Below are 17,305 nucleotides of genomic sequence, written 5' to 3' on the forward strand. Positions count from 1 at the left end.
ATTACAGGAAAATACCTAAATCAAAACATTGTGGGAGAGAAACTGCATGAACGAGCAGATGTTTACAGTCTCTGACTTCTGTGGTTGAGGAAAAGCAAACACTTTTCTATAAAAACTCAGTGTGGTAAAAGCATTTTCGTTGCCTGTAGTTACATGCTTCTCCTGCCTGTGAAGGTATTTCTCCAGTCATCTTTTGCTTTTATTGCCTCTCCCCAGCTGTACTTATTAACTCCTTTGTTTAACTCCACTTGGTTATGGTCCCACCGGGGCTCCCGGAGCAGGGGAAGGGGCAGAGCTGGCACAGCTCAGAGCTGGATCTCCTGGTTGGTTCATCCCTCACTGAACACATCTGCTCGAGCTGGTGCTGCCAGGTCAAGTGTTGGGGTGGCCAGATGTGAACCACTGCAGATGTTTTAGCTTTGGAGTGTGGATGAGCCCAGATACTCTGCTATGAACCTGCCAGTGCTGCTGTCACCATTATCCCTGTTCACAAGACAGGCGATGAAATTGTGGAAACTGCAGGTCAAAACTGGTCAGTGCTGACTGACAATTGCTAACTGTATCATTCCTGGATTGAGAAGCAGATGGAGATTTTAAATGAACCCTTGTTCTGTGGTGCTGAAGAAGTAGGTTGCGGCCTGTAGGATGGAGAAGTGAGTATTGTTATTTAGTATCATCCTGTGTGTCCTCCTGGTATTCAGAACCTATTCACCTATTGAAAGTTGGATGTGGACATGGGAAGGAAATGAGATGGAAGAGGACAGGAAAGAATAAAGCTTTTTCTTCTTTTAACAGAGAATAGATTGAATGTGATTTGGCCACTGTACCTTAATGGGTAATCCCCACTCTGAGCCTCAGATGAAAAGAAAAAAATCTATAAGGCTAGGGATAATGCAGGAGGATTTTTGCAGACTTTTTCTCAGATGTAAAGTGAGCTACTGAATAGCAGAGCCTTTAAGGATAACTTTTTCTTCGAGCACAGAGCTAATTCACTGATTTAGCCAAGTTGGGTAAATCTGTTTCTCATTGCTTGCACATCCCACGCTCACAGACCTTTTGTGTGTACCATTTTTCATTTCCTCACTTGTTCCTCAGTGTATACTTTTCCTAAGCCGCTCTGACCTGTTTTGGCAGTGCTGTTCATGCCAGCAGCACGGTCTCTGTGGCACTTGGCATCATTGGCCTCAGTGGGAAGAGTCCGTATCAGCAGTGAGTAAAATCTCTAAACCTAAAACTGAAGTGAATCCCTCTTCTGGGGAGGCTGCAGAGCAAGACAGCAGGACTCTGTGCACTTGCTCCCTGGTGTGAGATGGATCATTGGAGACCAAGAGTCAAGGTTACCTGAATGCTGTGTTCTTTTTCTATACCAAAATAATCTCTTTGGTGACTAAGCACCGGAGATCTTGGTTTCTTGACTGATCTCATTCCAAACAGGCTAATCCTGCACTAAGGCAGAGTTTGGTTCAGAGGTCTCAAAAGTCAGAGAGATGGAAGAGTTCATGCAATGCCAAGAAGATCTTCCAAATGAATGGGACAGGAAGGAGGGATGTAGAGGCTGTGTAGAGGGAATTCAGGCTGCAGTTGGAAAAGAAAAATAGTGATATTCTGGGGTAGGCTGTTCTTTGAGCCTGCTACTGCTGTTGATGTGATGCAATGAGCATGTTGGCCTCTTGGGATTCCCAAAGTGCTCTGTGAACTTAACAGCCATAGGAAATCTGCACAGGGATTGCTTCATCCATCTCTAAATGCATCCATGGCTAGTGTGAAGTACACTAACTGCTTAGTGCCATACAGGAACCATCCTGATGGCAGAAAGTGAGAAGTATGTTTTTAACTTGGAGGCAGAACAGTCACCAAATGGCACGTGTAAAGACGTGAGGACTGATACCACAGTCCTGTTTTGTGCCCTTGTCCCCAAATAAAAATGCTCTGCCAGGAAGGTACTTTGCCTCTTCTGTACCATTCCAGGTCTGAGTTTCTTATCTTCTCTGAAAAATGGTATATCCAGAGCACAGCGTGCTCCCTGCCATAACCTTTAGTTCATTACTGATTCAGGGAGTGAGTGCCAGCTATTGAATCAGAGGGCTGGGACCAAGCTAAAGGTCGGCATTGTGTCTATGCACATGAAAGCAAATGTAACCTCTTCTTCTTTCCAAAAGCACTAATCTGTGGAGATGTAAAAGTTCTTGTCTGTGAATTCTGCTGCTCTCACATCAGGGTTGTGAAGCAAACAGACAGGTAGGAAAAGAGAATTTCTCAGTTGGGGAGAATCAGATCAAGGGACTGATGGAGTTTAGGAGATGTGGGCACAGACATACAGCCATTGTTATTCTCCAGGGTGGAAAAAATTGTGTTTCTGCCAGCAAATGCAGACTGTACCTGGGAGCAATTTGAAAAGCCAGGCTAACTCCCATGGCTTGCTGGCCTCCAAGATAACACTTCTACCTGTGTCCTGTATCCCACTGCAAAGGTTTCCTGCTGCTGTTTTTTTCCAGTTCATGCTTACTTTCCACAGTCTCTGTGCCTCCAGCAGCTTTTGAGCTAACTTTGCACTTAAAACTTTTTGCCTTTTGTAGTTTGAGTTGTGTGATAGAGGACTGAGTGCCGTGCATCTGTAGGGAAACTCAGTCTCTCCTTCAAGACATACATGGGCTTATATACCTCTGCTGCATGTTAAATTGGAGGATTTTGCCTCTGTTATTTGGGATTTCTCAGTTGTTAAAACATTTCAGTGCCTGTCATTAGCAAAGGGACATTAGGCTGACAGGACCAGTTTCTCAATTTCCATATTTACTCACCTGCATCAGTTCTGCTGAGCTTAATTTTCATTATAATCCACTGGGTCACCTGTGCTCCATCAGACTGTTCTCTCTAAGGTTTTGTTTCATTAGAACTTTATTATAGAGCTAATTTTATTTTTAAAAGCCATCAAATTGAAGGCTGAGCTATGAATTTTCCTGTTAAACAGGAAGATATCCCAGGTCTGTGCCGTGATTCAGCAGATTCTGTGTTCTCAGCCCGGGCTGTCACCAGATCAGTGCTGTTGAATTAAGTAGTATCCTTGACTTTCTTTTCCTTAGCTCCTCTATCCGTAAAATGGAGACAGTGCTAATCTCTCATTTGTGTAAGTCCGTAAGGTTTGTCCGGCACTTCAAAGATGCTGAAGACAATAAAACTGCCAAGCAGCCTTTCACTAACAGGATTGATGATTTACACCCAAAATGCTCATTTTTGTGCTAAAACAAGATCACCTGAAAGATACTGCGGTTGGAACCAACCCAGGGAAGGGGGGTGGAGGAAACCATCTGTTACACAACAGCAAAAAATGTTTCAGGGCATTCGCCTGGGAAAGCTCTGGGTGACGAGTTTGGAATATGAAGGCTTATTTATATGGATGGAGCTAATTTTCTCTAAGTTATTCATTTTTCACTTAGGGAATTACCTAATCTTACAAGAGACTCTAGGAGGAAAGATTCATTTATTCTTTGTCTCATTCAGCCCCAGGCAAGCCTGAAGATGCTCTGCCTCTTCCAGTTCTGCTTTTTTAACTGATTCTGTTAATGGAGCTTAAAGATTTTCTTCTTCTGGATAAAAAGGGTTAATCTTTCTCGTTCCCACTCACCCTTCTCCTCCTCTTTTTCTGGAGAGTTCTTTTTTTGTCCCGCTCTGGCTGTTTCTATCATCTTCCCCCCCTAATCTGCCACTATCTGAAGAATTCATTACATTTCAAATCAGAGGCCTTGCTGCATACATTAGCAGGTTTTAATAGACTTGCCACGACTCAAAAAGGAGGAAAAAAAGAGAGAAGATTTAAAACTCTTGTCTTGCCGAAAGCAGACAGATTGACTCAAAAATGACTCAGTCAATAAAAGATGAGTTTTGAAAAGGCTTCCCTCCGCTCAAAGGGAGCTCGTATTCCAGCGAATTAGGTTTTTCTAAGCCCACTGTCAGAAATTAATAATACATACGGCATGTAAAATGGATTTAGCCCTCTACAGCCTTATACAAACATATCTTTGACTTGCTAAATGTGACATGACTACCAGGATTTTCCAGCCTTTATCCCAGGAGTTTGTCATCTCTCCAGAATGGTGACCTCAGTGGAATTTTTAAGCACATAAAAAAAAATAAGTTGCTAAATGAGATTTTAATTAAGAATGTGTTTCTACTTCCCTCACCCTTTTTCTCCACCCAAACTCCATCAGAGCATTTTATTATTATTTGCAGTCAAAATTATGCCGAAAGCTCTAGTTTAAACTCTCAAGCTATTGAGTCCCTTTGCTTGACTCTTTCAGTGGCCTTCCTTTGAAGAAAGATGCTGAGCCTTCTGCAGAATCTTTCCTTTGGGTATGTTTTTTTTTTTTTAATAGGCCAGTAAAATATCTTTGTTAGAAAAAAGAAAGGCTTCTTTTGTAATTTGAGGTCTTCCCAGCTGGTCCTGCTTACCTAGTTTAAGGTAATTTGAACATGCAGGTGTGAAATCAGTCACCACCCCTGTTTGTTTTCCACATCAGCTGACAAGAATTAAAAGTGGTAGTAATTTTATCCTTGATGATTAGGCTAGATCCTTCATTGAAACTGCCCTTTTTCTGCATTTGGACAGAGCTCTAAGAATCCATGGAAGGTGTTGTCTTTAGCAGGTCCATACAGCCTTCTGGGTGGCTGTGGGCTGATTGCATTTGTCCATCTCTGTCTTCTCATTCTTCCAAATCCCACTTTTCTTGTTGTTTTTGTTAGATATCAGCATTCTTGACTCAGTCTTGAAATCTTTTCTGCATCCTCTCTGAACTCTTTTTCCTTCACCTTTATTATTACTTACTATGAATTACCCTTTTAAGTTAACTTTTCTGAGTTGCTTCATGTCCTCATCTCCTCAAGGACCTATTCTGTCCTTGGTTGTATTATTCTAGATATTGGCTTTCTGTTTGTGGAATGTCCTATATGAATGTATGGCAGTAACATGCTGTCTGACTCAGGACAATATCTCCTAGATGATACAGAGAAACTTTTAAAAATGTCAGTGAAGAAAAGAACATGTTAAAGTGCTCCATTTTGGACCATTATGTGCTCTATGGATGTTTCTCAGGCTTGAAACAGGCAGAGCTCATAATTTTTTTAATATGTTTATAGGTTGTATGAAAAGGATGGGCTTAGAGTTGTTGACAGTATGCACCCAAAAAGTGCAGCAATAGTTTTTTTCTTTCCTACCATTGTAGACAGGAGACTTGCTCAGGGTTTTTTGTGCTTCTCTGGCTCTAGAGTGGAGATCTCTAATCACTGCTGTTTAGAAGAATTTCCATCAAAGTCACAAGAAGCTTTTTTTTGCAGACCTGAAGGTAATGAGCTGGTTCAGCACTAGCAAAATATTTCACTTGGTAAGAGATTTCTACTTTTATCTCCAAGGCCAGATTCTTGGTGGTTTCTGTTGTTGGTTTGGGGTTTTTGGGTTTTTTTAATATAAATTTGTCATCCCAAGGTTATGATCTTGTTTTCTTGGGTGTGATTTCCAGTCAGCATATGGAATTAGCAGCTCCTGGCACATCGGTTTATGGGATTTAATTCTCCCAAACTCCCCTAGGCCAGGTTGGATGGGGCCCTGAGCAACCTGATCCAGTGAGTGACATCCCTGCCCATGGCAGGGGAGTTGGAACAAGGTGATCTTTAAAGTCCCTTCCAATCCAAACCATTCTATGAATCTGTGTAACTAGAAATGGCCTGAGCTCAAAGGGCAGCCAGTAGAACATCACCTTTTCTACTACCAATTTCCCCACTGAAGAAGAAATTTGTATAACTGGATCCCTTGGTCCTTCTTGCACAGGTACAGACCCTACTTACTCATTCCTGTCCAAGAGCCATGAGTAATTGCTTACTTGGAATTAGAGAGGGCTTCTGCTCTTTGTCCCTCTTCACTCACGGCATTAGCCAAGCAAATGTTGCTTCCTGAGTCATATTATGAGATACAACCAGGAATTATATGACAATCCCTGGAAGAGAACACTTGTCTGTCTTGCATTTGTTTAGTCCTTGGTGTTTAAAATTCTTGGAAAAATCAAATATACAAGACCTAGAAATCAGCTGGATTTTTGCAGCTTGAAGAGATGCCTAAGTCATTCTTCCTTAGGGTCTTTCATTCATAACATACCAAGCTCCTTCCCAGGATAAGTCTCCAAAGTTAATGTCCTGTCAGCTTGACTCATAATCAGGAGCTTTTAGATCTCTTTTGAAGGTGTGTTCCTAATGCTGGTATAGAGGTGAACAAAACTGAAGGGAACAAGCTTGATTCGTCCTCTAGTTTTGTGTTTGTTTACAGTTTAGTTCACTTTTTAATCTGTTCCATGTTCTCTTGACTTGAAAAGGGATTTTTCTTGGTGAATATTATGTTACTTGAGATTCCAGCTGCTGTGCTGGGACATAACCACCCAATAATCTCTTTGGGAATAATTGCTAGTGTCTTTTCAGATAATTTTTGTGAAAGGTGACAAACTGCTCTCCACAGTGAGATGTTAATANAGAGATGCCCTTTGTTTGGAATCTGGTGCAGAAATTACCCCATGCAGTTGTTGGAAAGTCAGAGTTGTGATGGTTAGGAAGCGAGGGATGGATCCATTCATTTGCATATAATTCCAGGCCTCGTGTGTCATCTGTTGTGTAAACCATACAATTTCTGTCGCGGTGGGGAACGTGCGCTCGTAGTGCAGAGGGACGGGAACGTGGGCTCGCTCTCAACCCGGGTCAGGGTTAAAGAGATGTCTTCTACTTAAAAGGAGGAAAAGGTGGTCTGCAGGAACTACGTGGAGAGAAACAGCCATGGATATTTAACGAATCCAAGTTATTAGACCAGCTCAGGGCAGACTCTGCATCCTGAAGCCCCCTCTGAGTAGGCATCAGAAAAAGGGAGGAATCTGTGTCCATCCGGGGGTGTATCGAGCTGAACTTTGTCTGTGTTTGCCCTGAATCACAAGTGAGACTTACTGCGCATTTTTCTTGTAGTCAGAGGCTACTCAAGTGTCCTTTTGCCAGCCAGAGACACTGCAGCTCTCTGAGGTGGACATCTTTCTCTATGACACTGAAATTAAACTCTTAAAGACTCTTTAAACTGCAGCTGTTGGCTTTCTAGCATGTTCCCAGTGTAGGTTTCTCTGCTTTTTTCATAAAAAGATGATGTTTTTTTGAAAACAAATGTCTCAGGTATCTGTATTGTCTTGTGATTTAGAGTCAGAGAGGTCCATAAATACTTGTTTTATCTTTTTTGTTCTTCCTTCTGTCTCTCTCTAGATGGCTAGAAAGTCTCTCTGAGTAGCCAGTCATTCCCAATGATGAACTTAACTAGAGCCTTAGTGCCCGTCTTCCAAAATTTCTAATAAAATTGCATCAATATTTAATACCCAGTTATTAAATATTTAAAAATTTAAAACGGAACTGGCTTGGAAGTTAGCACGTGATGAATAATTCAGGATCGGGAGAGGAGACTTGGCATTTGGGCTGAGACAGATGTTACCTTTCCTATCTCCCTGCCCAGAGATGATTTTGGTGTCCTCCAGTCTTGGCACAGTTTGTGGACATTACTTGGTGACATCAAGCCTGTACCTCTTGCCCAAGAGCACCAGCACAAGGTTAAGGGAAATAACCCTCCCTATCCATAATAACTCTTCAGACTCCTGCGATGGAAATATAACCTCCAGAAGCTGGAATAATGTGATTGAAAGCCTGGTTATCCAGGAGATGGCTCTGTTTCCAAACATCTTTCATGCTCCAGGGAAAAAAGTTTGCTTGTCTTTGTGTAACATTCCAGCAGTTCTGTTGTTTGAAAGCCCCTTTCCCCCTCTTGCTGTGCTGCTGCTCCACGCCGAAACAGTGTTTTGTTCCGCTCCAGCATGATCATCTTTAAAAGATTGTTTTCATAAAGTGGACATCAGAAAATGAAGTAGAATGTGAAAAATACACCAATAAAAATAGGGCAGAACCTGCTCTCCTATGAGAGGAGGTCCAGGGCACTTGTAAGAGCACTCAGAGGAAACATCTGGTGTGATTCTTGAGCAGAGTAAGTGCCTTTGGGTCCTGCTGCAGGAGAACAAAGAGCAGGGAGAAGGATTTGGGGAAGGTTTGATTAGTTGGCACCCAGAGTGCATTCAGGCCAAGAGCAATACATTTGCAGTGCCAACACTTCAAAACATTATTAAGGGGATAAACAGGGAGGGGAAAAAAGGATTGAATAGAAGGAGCGAGTGGAGGCTTTTTAGAGCGTAATTTCCTTTGGAACAAAAGCCCTAAAACAAACTCCACAATCTTCTCCCATTAAAAACACAAACAGGGTGGCGTGCTGCAGAGCCTTGCTTTAATCTGTTGCAGTGCCATTGTGTCTCCATCCCAGCTGGCTGTGCATTTCCCTGGCCGTGCCCTGCAGCCCGGCCACGTGCTGGCGCACAGCGACCACGGTCCATTAGCGAACAGCCGAACGGGCAGGCTGACCTTTCACAGAGCTGCCTCACCTCAGGGGCAAGGCGCAGGGCTGGTGGCCAAGAAATGAGTTCTGAAGTTGGGAATGGGATTGTAATGACCATGAAGACCAGGCAGTTCATGAGTAGAAGGGGTTTAATTCAATGCCCGGTGTGGGCTTGTGGTCCAAATTGTTGGGGAGTCTGCAGGACTTAGAGTTTGCTCTGTGCATCCCAAATCAGAGCTAAAGGGCGCCTACATGATGCCCTGTCCCATCTCAGCATCTGTCTTACACCACGTAGTTATTTGATAAGTTACTTTAGAAATGGGAAGAACCTCCCTAGGTGTTTGTTAGCTCTATATTTAGATCTATCTGCCTGCAAAGCTGTAACATCTTTGTGTCATGAGCACAGCCTTTGCAGTGCAGGGAACAGAGGGAGACAAGGCACTGTAAGTAACATAATCTTGGACGCTGTCACTGAGTCAAAACAGCATTTTAATGAGTCTCAGCATCAGAATTTGAGTATAGAAAGTTCCTGGAGTAAGAGCAGAATGGCTTTGCTCCTAGGAAGGCTTGAAATCAGCTCTTACCAGTGGTGGAAAGCTGCTGTTCACAGCCTCGGTGAACATCATTAGCTAATAAACTGTGAAGCACTCTCTAATGCATGATTGAATATTGTCCACCCTGTGCTGTGAATGACTATAACTCCTGCAAAAAATCTTCACTGTGAGAGGGAACAAAGAACTATTTCTGGAGCAGTTTTTCTGTGTTTGTTTTAATAGCAGATGTTGGGTGCTGTTTCAGAGGTTTAAATGGCATCTAGTGTTTTGGGGTAGTGGTAATAGTAGTGCTGTGCCAATGGAAACAAAATAATGGGCAGAGTGCAGGGGAGGTGATCAGACAGGGGATAAAATTGTCTATTAGATGCTTCTGCAGATCACCCCATGTAATTAACAATGCATATTATATATGTTAATTATATAGTTCCTGGGATTAATTCTTTCATTAGACACTTGAGTGGTTTCAAACCACTCTTTTTCTTGGAAGCAGCTTAGTGGAGAAGTGATTCTCCTTCCTCTGACAAGTGATACAAGTTATGCCCCTGTTTTTACCAGCAGACTTCCCTGAACTACAGCCCATGAAAAGTCCCTTTGACTTTTTTTTTAATAACTCCAAAATGGATTACTTGGAAACCAGGTAGCCTGGAAGACTTATACCTGATATTTGCTGGCTTGTTCTAGAAGCAGAAGTTAAGTACTTTCCTGTAAACTGAAGTGACACAGTATATTTTTATTTTTAAGGTGAGGCTATTTTTTGCATCTGAAGTTAATGACTTGCTCCAGCTCTGGCTGACATCACTTTGTTCTGGGAAGTGCTGTTGGTCTATAAATGCCATATGGAAGGGAAATGTGGCTAGAAGACTTCAATCATCATTTGAGGGGTGGAGAGAGATGTCTTCCTGCTTGGGTCACGATTTATGACCAGTGTGACAACCCTGATTTGCAAACTGTTTGTGCCATATCATACTAATTGATGAAGTCCATCTTGGACAATAAATAGTTCTCCTGAGGTTAATTTATCCTGTGTCTGGGGTGTATGTTGCCATCCTCACTGAGTTCTGTATTGCTTGCAAACAGGCTGTTCACATCGTTTAAGCCAGAGATTTTAGAGATACCCAAGGGTCTCTTCACACAACACTGTGCTGCCTCCACAAGTGAACATGCTGCAGGGGTGACTGAGGAGCTGGGCTGGCCTTTTGAAAGCCCACTTGTTTTTTTCTGCTTTCCCCCACTCTGAAACAGCTCTGCCAACAAGGACAGAGAAAGCTCCAAGCAGTACCCATGCTGGGATCCCCTGAGGGAGGCTTTTCCTCAGTGGTAGTTCATCTGCCAAGGCTGAATCCTGTACATTGGCCAACTTCAGATGTGCTTATGAGTTTTGCAGCCTTGTGTTGTAATCTCATTGTTATCAAAAGAAGCAAAGTAACACTTTACTTGATCCTAATCTGTATTTTATGTGAGTGTAGGTACTGCAAGAGACAGTTTGTGCTTTTCCATAGCCTCCTCTCTCTGGTCCTCAGTGCCTTGCTGCTTTCATCTTACCCTTGTGGTGTCTTCTGCCACTTTATGCAGGTTATCTGAGGATAAAGGTTAATTATGGTCTTCTTTCCAAGAAGTGGTACCCTTGTAAAGGTACTTGGGTCATCTGAAATGGGGCCTTCAGCCAACCATCTTCAGTGAAGAGAAGCATCTGGGAAATTGTTTTTAGTGGAGAGTTCTTGGGCAGTGCAAGAGCCGCAGCTGGTCATGGTGGTGGAAACCTTTGGTTGTACTGTGCTGCCTTTGAAAACTCTCCCCTGAGCTGCTGGAAGGGCAAGCTGGTGGCTGGAGGAGGGGGCTGGGAGGTGCACTGAACCATATGGTACATACACGGTTTAAAAATAAACCAATGTTGACTGATCAAATAAATACCACTTAGGTTTCAAATTGAACAGCCAGTGCAGTCTGTTGAATATAAAGCTGTTTTTACCTTCAAGAAAAGTTATAATTCATGGTTGTAATGTCACAAATTGCAAGTTTTGCAGAGAGCAGTGTGAGGCTGCCAGACTGTAAGGTTGAGCAGGGGTGGTGTGGGGCTGCCATGCCGGCCGGGTTGTGTGGTCCCACTCCCCCAGGGCATAAAACACGCCTATAAAATCTAGCAAAGCGAGTTTTATTTCTCAAAGGCAATGGTCATAAACTTGCCTACATCAGAAAATGCTCAGCACTTCTCCTATTAGCCTTTATTTAACACAATACAATTTATTTTTATGTTGTGCCCTTCACAGAATATCACAGAACTCTTTTCAGACGCTTCTCCTCGTAAAACTGAGGCTGGCAAAGAAAATTTCAGCTCGAGTTTTGAGCAGAGAAATGACTGGAAGGATCCCAGCTGCAGGGGGGGCTGTGTTAGGGTTGCAGAGAGTCAGATGGGAAGGACAGACCTGCAGTAGGATGCTGTAATTCAGTCAGTTTGAGGGTTAAGGTGGGGGTGATTTATGGGGGACATTGCATGGCAACAGCTGGTGTAGGTGGGGGAGAATGAGGGTAATTGTGGCCTTGCTGCTTGGAACCGAGAAAATACAGTTTCCTCCTCCCATCATGGACCTTGTGTGAAGCAGGTGGTTCTGGCATCCTTTCTGTAGGCTGGAAACAAAATCTAAGCAGTCTCTTGTTTAAATACAGCAGGGTTGGTTAAAATGCAGTATCCTCCATGGCACTATCGGGTGGCATCTGTCTTGAGTATCCTGGCAGGGTCTGCAGGGACAGGAAATCATGTGTAAATACTTTATCCTCTGTGTGTTGGAGTGAGTGACCCCTAAGCATGTCACTGAGGGAAAGTAACCTTTAATGGAGAGTTAAAAAGGACTGAAGGCTTTTCTGAGAGAGAGATGTATTAGCTGGGATCGCAACTGAATTAATGCAGCTACATGGCTTGTGGCGTCTTTGAGGATGGGCAGAACAAATTTGTATTTTCCTGGAAAAGACTAGTGGTGTATTTAATTTCATGCCACTTTTGGCATGCTGAGAGCCATATTGTTTCCTCCTCTTTCCCTGGGGAAAAGGTTAAGCATGAATTTGGTTTTCTTTGGTGTAGAGACTGCTATTGTTATTGATTGACCCAGCTGAACTTGGAGCAGGAGCCAAAGCTGTGGTATTTCCAAGCAGCTGTGAACAGTTTCAGATGTAAGGAGTGTCAAAGCAATGAAATAAAAAGCAGTGACATTTTCAATATGAAATCAAAAAAGCCCAACTCATATTTTATTTATTTATCCAAAATAGTTTGAATTATTCATTTAAGTCGATATAAGTGTGTGAAAATCCAAGGTGTTTCAAGAAGCAGCATCATTAGGGGGAAGGTAATAATTTGGCAATATTAATTTTGTAACAGCTTAATGATTTTTTTTCAGTGAGGATATTTTTTCCACATCAAACTCTTCAGGACAGGCAACTTTTTGTACATACTCTTGAGCTGAATACAAAGGAGATGGGACAGTATTTCCATGTATTTTCCCATTCTCTCTGTTCTCCTCCTTAATTTTTTTTCAGGCAAAGTAAAGATCCAGTTGTTATTCCTGACCAAGGCATGGCCTGCCAAATCTCACACTTATTTTCTCAGTTCTTCTTTCTTTCATTAACTTGGAGATGCTTTGGCATCCCTTCTCTGGGATGAAGATTGTTTGTGGTGTAACTTTCCCCATCCATGGCCTCTGCAACTTCTCTCACCTGTTTTGTGCAAGTGTAACAAGGTCTAAGACAGGAACTCAAATGGGTTCTCTAAATACAGAGATTCTAGTTTTCAAATGCTGTCTTGTAAAGATATCATTCAATCTAACTCTCCAAATGTTGTGAAAGATCTGGAAGGATCAAGATGTTCGAGATTCTGTAGATGGAGATAAAATGTGTGGAAACATTAATGCTGTCACCAGAACCCTGCTCTGCTAATGCACCTGACCCACCCTGAAAGGATCTCCCTGTGTTCCGTGGCCTCTATGGCTGTGCCTTAAGCACTGCTCTGAAACAGCTGAGTTGCACTCTGTGCAAGTGATGACTTTTAAATCAGGTTTTCCTGACTGTGCTAGAAATTTGGCGGGAATTAGCGGTATTAGGTGAGGCTTAAGAATTAGCACCGTCACAGCTTTGGATTCAGATGCAGAGCAAACAATGAGCTGCCTCTTAGCTTAACATCTTCACTTGATGGGGGACATATTACAAAGATTAATTACTGTCCCCAAGTCAGTGCACGTGCTGCTGTGCTGCTCTCTGGGTGTAGGGAATCTGCAGTGCCAGGTCTGTACACCGGCAGATCCATGGTGCAGAGAGGCTACATAGGTACCCAGTGCCTGAAAATAGGCATCCTGTGCCATTTTAGACACCCCAAAGTGTCTGAGATGTTGGCCTGGGTTTGGCTGGTATCATATGCAACCTGCAGGAAATCTCTTTCCTGCAGAAGCAGGTTGAAAAGGTCTGAAAAATACCCTAGGGCATCTCAAATGGGTTTGTTTCACCAGTGAGATCCCATCCGACATTTCTCAAGTCTCAGGTTAGTTTCCTATCGAGTTACTATTGGTGGATCCTCCTCACAGTGTGTTTTCTTGGTTGTGTCAGCAGGGCTCTCAGTGGAAAGCAGGGGAGTAGTCACAGCCCTGAGTGCTGTCGTGAGTTAATCTGGGAATAGCCCTGAGCTGAATTGTTTCCTGGGGATAAGCACTGCAGGAGGTAGGCACCAGCAGTTGCTGTAGCTGAACTACGGAGGACTGAAGTTTAATTGGGCATAAAGGAAGAGTAATCTCTGTTTTACAGTCAGGGTTCAGTGGACCTTTCACTGGGGGCAGCTGCAGACTCAAGCATTCCTATGGTGTCCCTGTTCCTGCTTGTTTTTTCTGCTCTGTCCCTAAGCTCAAGAAATGCTGTTGGGGAATTGCTGATGGAGCCACGGAGGGGATGACAAGGCTTTGTCCCACCCCTGGCTGGTGTTGGCACGTTTGGCTGCATCTTTAGTAACAGTTCCTGAGTTCAGCACCTTGTACCAGTGGCTGACACAAGACTTCTCTAACAAGGAGATAAGTTTTTCATGCAGATGAATTCCTTCAGCCAGGACAGCTGATGCAGTGATACACCAGCACTGCTGCAGGCTCTGGAAAGAGGGCCAGGAGGAATGGCAGGGAGGCAGCAAAGAGCACCCTGTAGGGAGTGAAGGCTCCCTGGTCCTTCAGTTACATTGAAAAGCTGTGGATTTATTGCATAAAAGACTGATTGTAGTCGAAGCTTTTCCTTTTTCACCCTGAGGGTAGCAGAGGGAAGCAGTTGCCATCACTTAGTTACTATTGCAGAATCAGAGAGTTGTTTAACTAGGCCACTGTTGTTGGGTGGGTGATGAGGCTGCAGCCCAACAGGTGTAAGGATGCTCCTGGTGGCCCTTGGCAGTTCCAAGTCTAAGAGACAAAACAGTGGAAAAGGCACTAACTCTTCATGAATAACGAAAGCTGCTCAAGGAGTTAATGAATTAGGGTGCCATCTACCTCCAAGGTTATAAAAGTTGGGAAAGGCAACCTCTGAGATGCAGTAAAAAGAGGCAGATTTACTTTTCCAAGGCTAGGCTACATTTATTAGGAAAAAAATATCGCTGTTGGACACGGGCGATATATTAAAGGCAGTGCTGTCTCTGACAGTGACGAAATGTTATTTACCACTGCAGTGTGGTCACTGAATTTTTACTTTAGTATATAGAATTTTGTCCTTAACAGTTGCATAGCTGAATGAAAACTGTGAAAATATCGAGGTCGGATCTGCCCATTAACCTCCCAATTTCAGAGGCTGATTACTTGATTAATCAAAGACTAGACCCAGCTGAGATGATGGGGAAGGAGTTGTAACAATCCAAAGAAGGGCTGAGTTAATCAAACAGTGATGAGTTGCTATGAGTGGAAAGGTGGGTGGTCAGGAAAGACAGAGCCTTTTTCAGCTCATTGGAAGGGGCTGTATGTAAGTCACAACTCTTTGGGCTTGGAAGGGTGGTTTGGATACTCTACTGACCTTATGTCCCCCTGCAACTGGGCAGTTCCATCTATGGCAGTGCTTTCATGAACAAACTGGTGATGTTCCCCACAACTGGCTTGCTCTCCTCAATAAAGCAAGATGCAGCTGGGGGGAGGCCCAGAGTAAAGGAGATAGTTTGCTTGTACATCACGTCCACAAAGCCTCTCAGGAAGGTGGAGCTGGATTAGCTGAAGGTAAGGAGCTGACCAGCGTTAACTCTCCCTGTGTGGATGCTCTCACTCAGAAGTAAAGGGACATGTAGTTCTCTTTAACCATTAAAGAGTTCCTGTCCTTGCTGGGGGATTAAGCTGAATTGGATTAAGGCCAAAGTACTTCTGAGCAGGGGCATTCTCAGTGGCATTTAAGGCACTTTAACTTAACACATTGAATTATCCTTTTGTCCCACCCAGAGCGCTGAACTAAAGCAGTTCAGGAGATTGGAGGAGACTCATGTTCTCCTGGTGTGCCTGCAGCTGCTCAAAGGTGAATCACTGGCAAGCCCATGGCCTTGCAGTTTCCATCCTCCATCCTCCCTGCACTGTGCTTGGGAGACCAATGGAAACACTTTCCAGCAAACACTGAAAAAAAACTTCCAGCTCACTTGGGAAACAATATTTTAGCATGGGCTGTATAAACCCCAACCAAACACCTTCCTCATACTCCAGCAGTCACCTTGCACTGAAGTTCCTGCTATCCTGCTGCTGGACCTGAACTAGCTGAACTAAAGACATAGGGGCTACAAATGCTGCAATTATGTCTCTGGTCACAGCACAGACAAAGCCTTAAAGCTCTGAATGACAAAGAGGTATTCGAGTGAGGAAGTCTATTTGTTTCCTGTTAGAAAGAGTTGGGATTTTTTCTAACCCTGGACTGCAGTGTTGATAAAACAGGCTGACTTGGGAGACATCTCTAGTGTATATTAAAGTAAAGCCAATCTCTGTAATTAATGGGATGATAAATCGAGGTTTAATTACTCAGAAGGCACCTTGGGTGAAAGATTCATGGTAATTGTTGTGTATCCTCTTGAAGGATTCACAGCACTGGCAGCTCCCTTTGTAGCAATAAAACACAGGGTGAGTGGCAGGCAGTCTCCCAGGACTTCTCTGCTAGGGACTAGTCCAGTTAAGGTAGCAAATGCAAAGAGGCAGTGGTGCTCTCCAGGCTTTTTATCACAATAAAAGCCCCTTCCCGAACCTTGAGGGATTCCTAAGCAGTGTGTCAGTTTGAGATCTAAGCACTTACCGTCAAATCAAGAGTCCATTGGAGGAGATGTCCCTTATAGGCAGCTTCCTCCTGCTGCAGCCATGTGGAGGTGCATTTCCTACCATTTTTCCACTTGATTGCTTCACGTAGCATAACACCCTTCTCCTGGGTTCTCTACAGAATATAAGATGTGTGCATGTGGGGAAATGGATGCTATAGCTTTGAATTTTGTAGTGTTGTTAAAAGATGGGCTGAGCAAAAGAAAAATCCATCTCACTGAGACATGGCTGTTTTCCTTATTCTCCACTTTACTGTCCTTTGGTCTGCTGGGGCCAGGAAGAGAGGAATCTAGCTTGCCTGCTTCTTTACTCTGCCTGCTTAATTCACTTTTTAATTAACCTTTTCAATTCACTTAGCTTGGCTAGCACTGTAAATACAGCACGAGGGCTCTGTGCCGATGACATATACAAGAAAGTACATGTTTTCTTCCCCTACACAGAGCTGAAGAAGCAGGTGGAAAGCGCAGAACTGAAAAACCAGCGCCTGAAAGAACTTTTCCAGACCAAGATCCAGGAGTTCCGCAAGGTGTGCTACACACTCACGGGGTACCAGATCGACATCACCATGGAGAACCAGTATCGACTCAGCTCCATCTATGCCGAGCACCAGGGGGACTGCCTGCTTTTTAAGGTAGGTCTGCACACCCCTCGCTGCACCTGCTTCCTTGAGTTCATGGTTTTCAAGGTGCCAGTTTGTATTTGCTCTTTCTCGGTGCTTAGACTGGGAAGTCACTGCCCCGTGGTATGTGCAGAGTGTTCCTTGTGAGGGAAGCAAGGATCCTTTCTTCTATTAAAAAATGAGAGGTTTGACATCTGGTCTCCCACTTATATATCAAAGTCTGGATAAAGAGAAGAGACTATATATGCATAATACCTAAGGCATCTGGCCTTGCACTTCACCTTTTTATAGTACCAGTTACATGCCGCAGTAATAAAACTGTATGTAACCATCAAGGTTTCTTCCTTACTTCACTGTAAGATATATGTCCCTGCATTTTTTTTGCTATCCTCTAACTTGTTTGCCTGTC

At 43.5% G+C, this 17,305-nt stretch overlaps 1 protein-coding gene across 2 annotated transcripts in view; it reads left to right on the forward strand.

The window, feature by feature from the left end:
* MAD1L1 (MAD1 mitotic arrest deficient like 1) overlaps nt 1–17,305 on the forward strand; it is a 353,601-nt gene that overhangs the window by 246,668 nt on the left and 89,628 nt on the right. For both annotated transcript variants that reach the window (XM_017813643.1, XM_017813644.1), the window contains one exon: nt 16,718–16,908. In XM_017813643.1, the coding sequence (XP_017669132.1) occupies nt 16,718–16,908 (191 nt within the window). The remainder of the gene's footprint in view (nt 1–16,717; nt 16,909–17,305) is intronic.

Source organism: Lepidothrix coronata, unplaced genomic scaffold (genome assembly GCF_001604755.1).
Source record: "Lepidothrix coronata isolate B3197 unplaced genomic scaffold, Lepidothrix_coronata-1.0 Scaffold41, whole genome shotgun sequence".
Taxonomy (NCBI): Eukaryota; Metazoa; Chordata; class Aves; order Passeriformes; family Pipridae; genus Lepidothrix; species Lepidothrix coronata.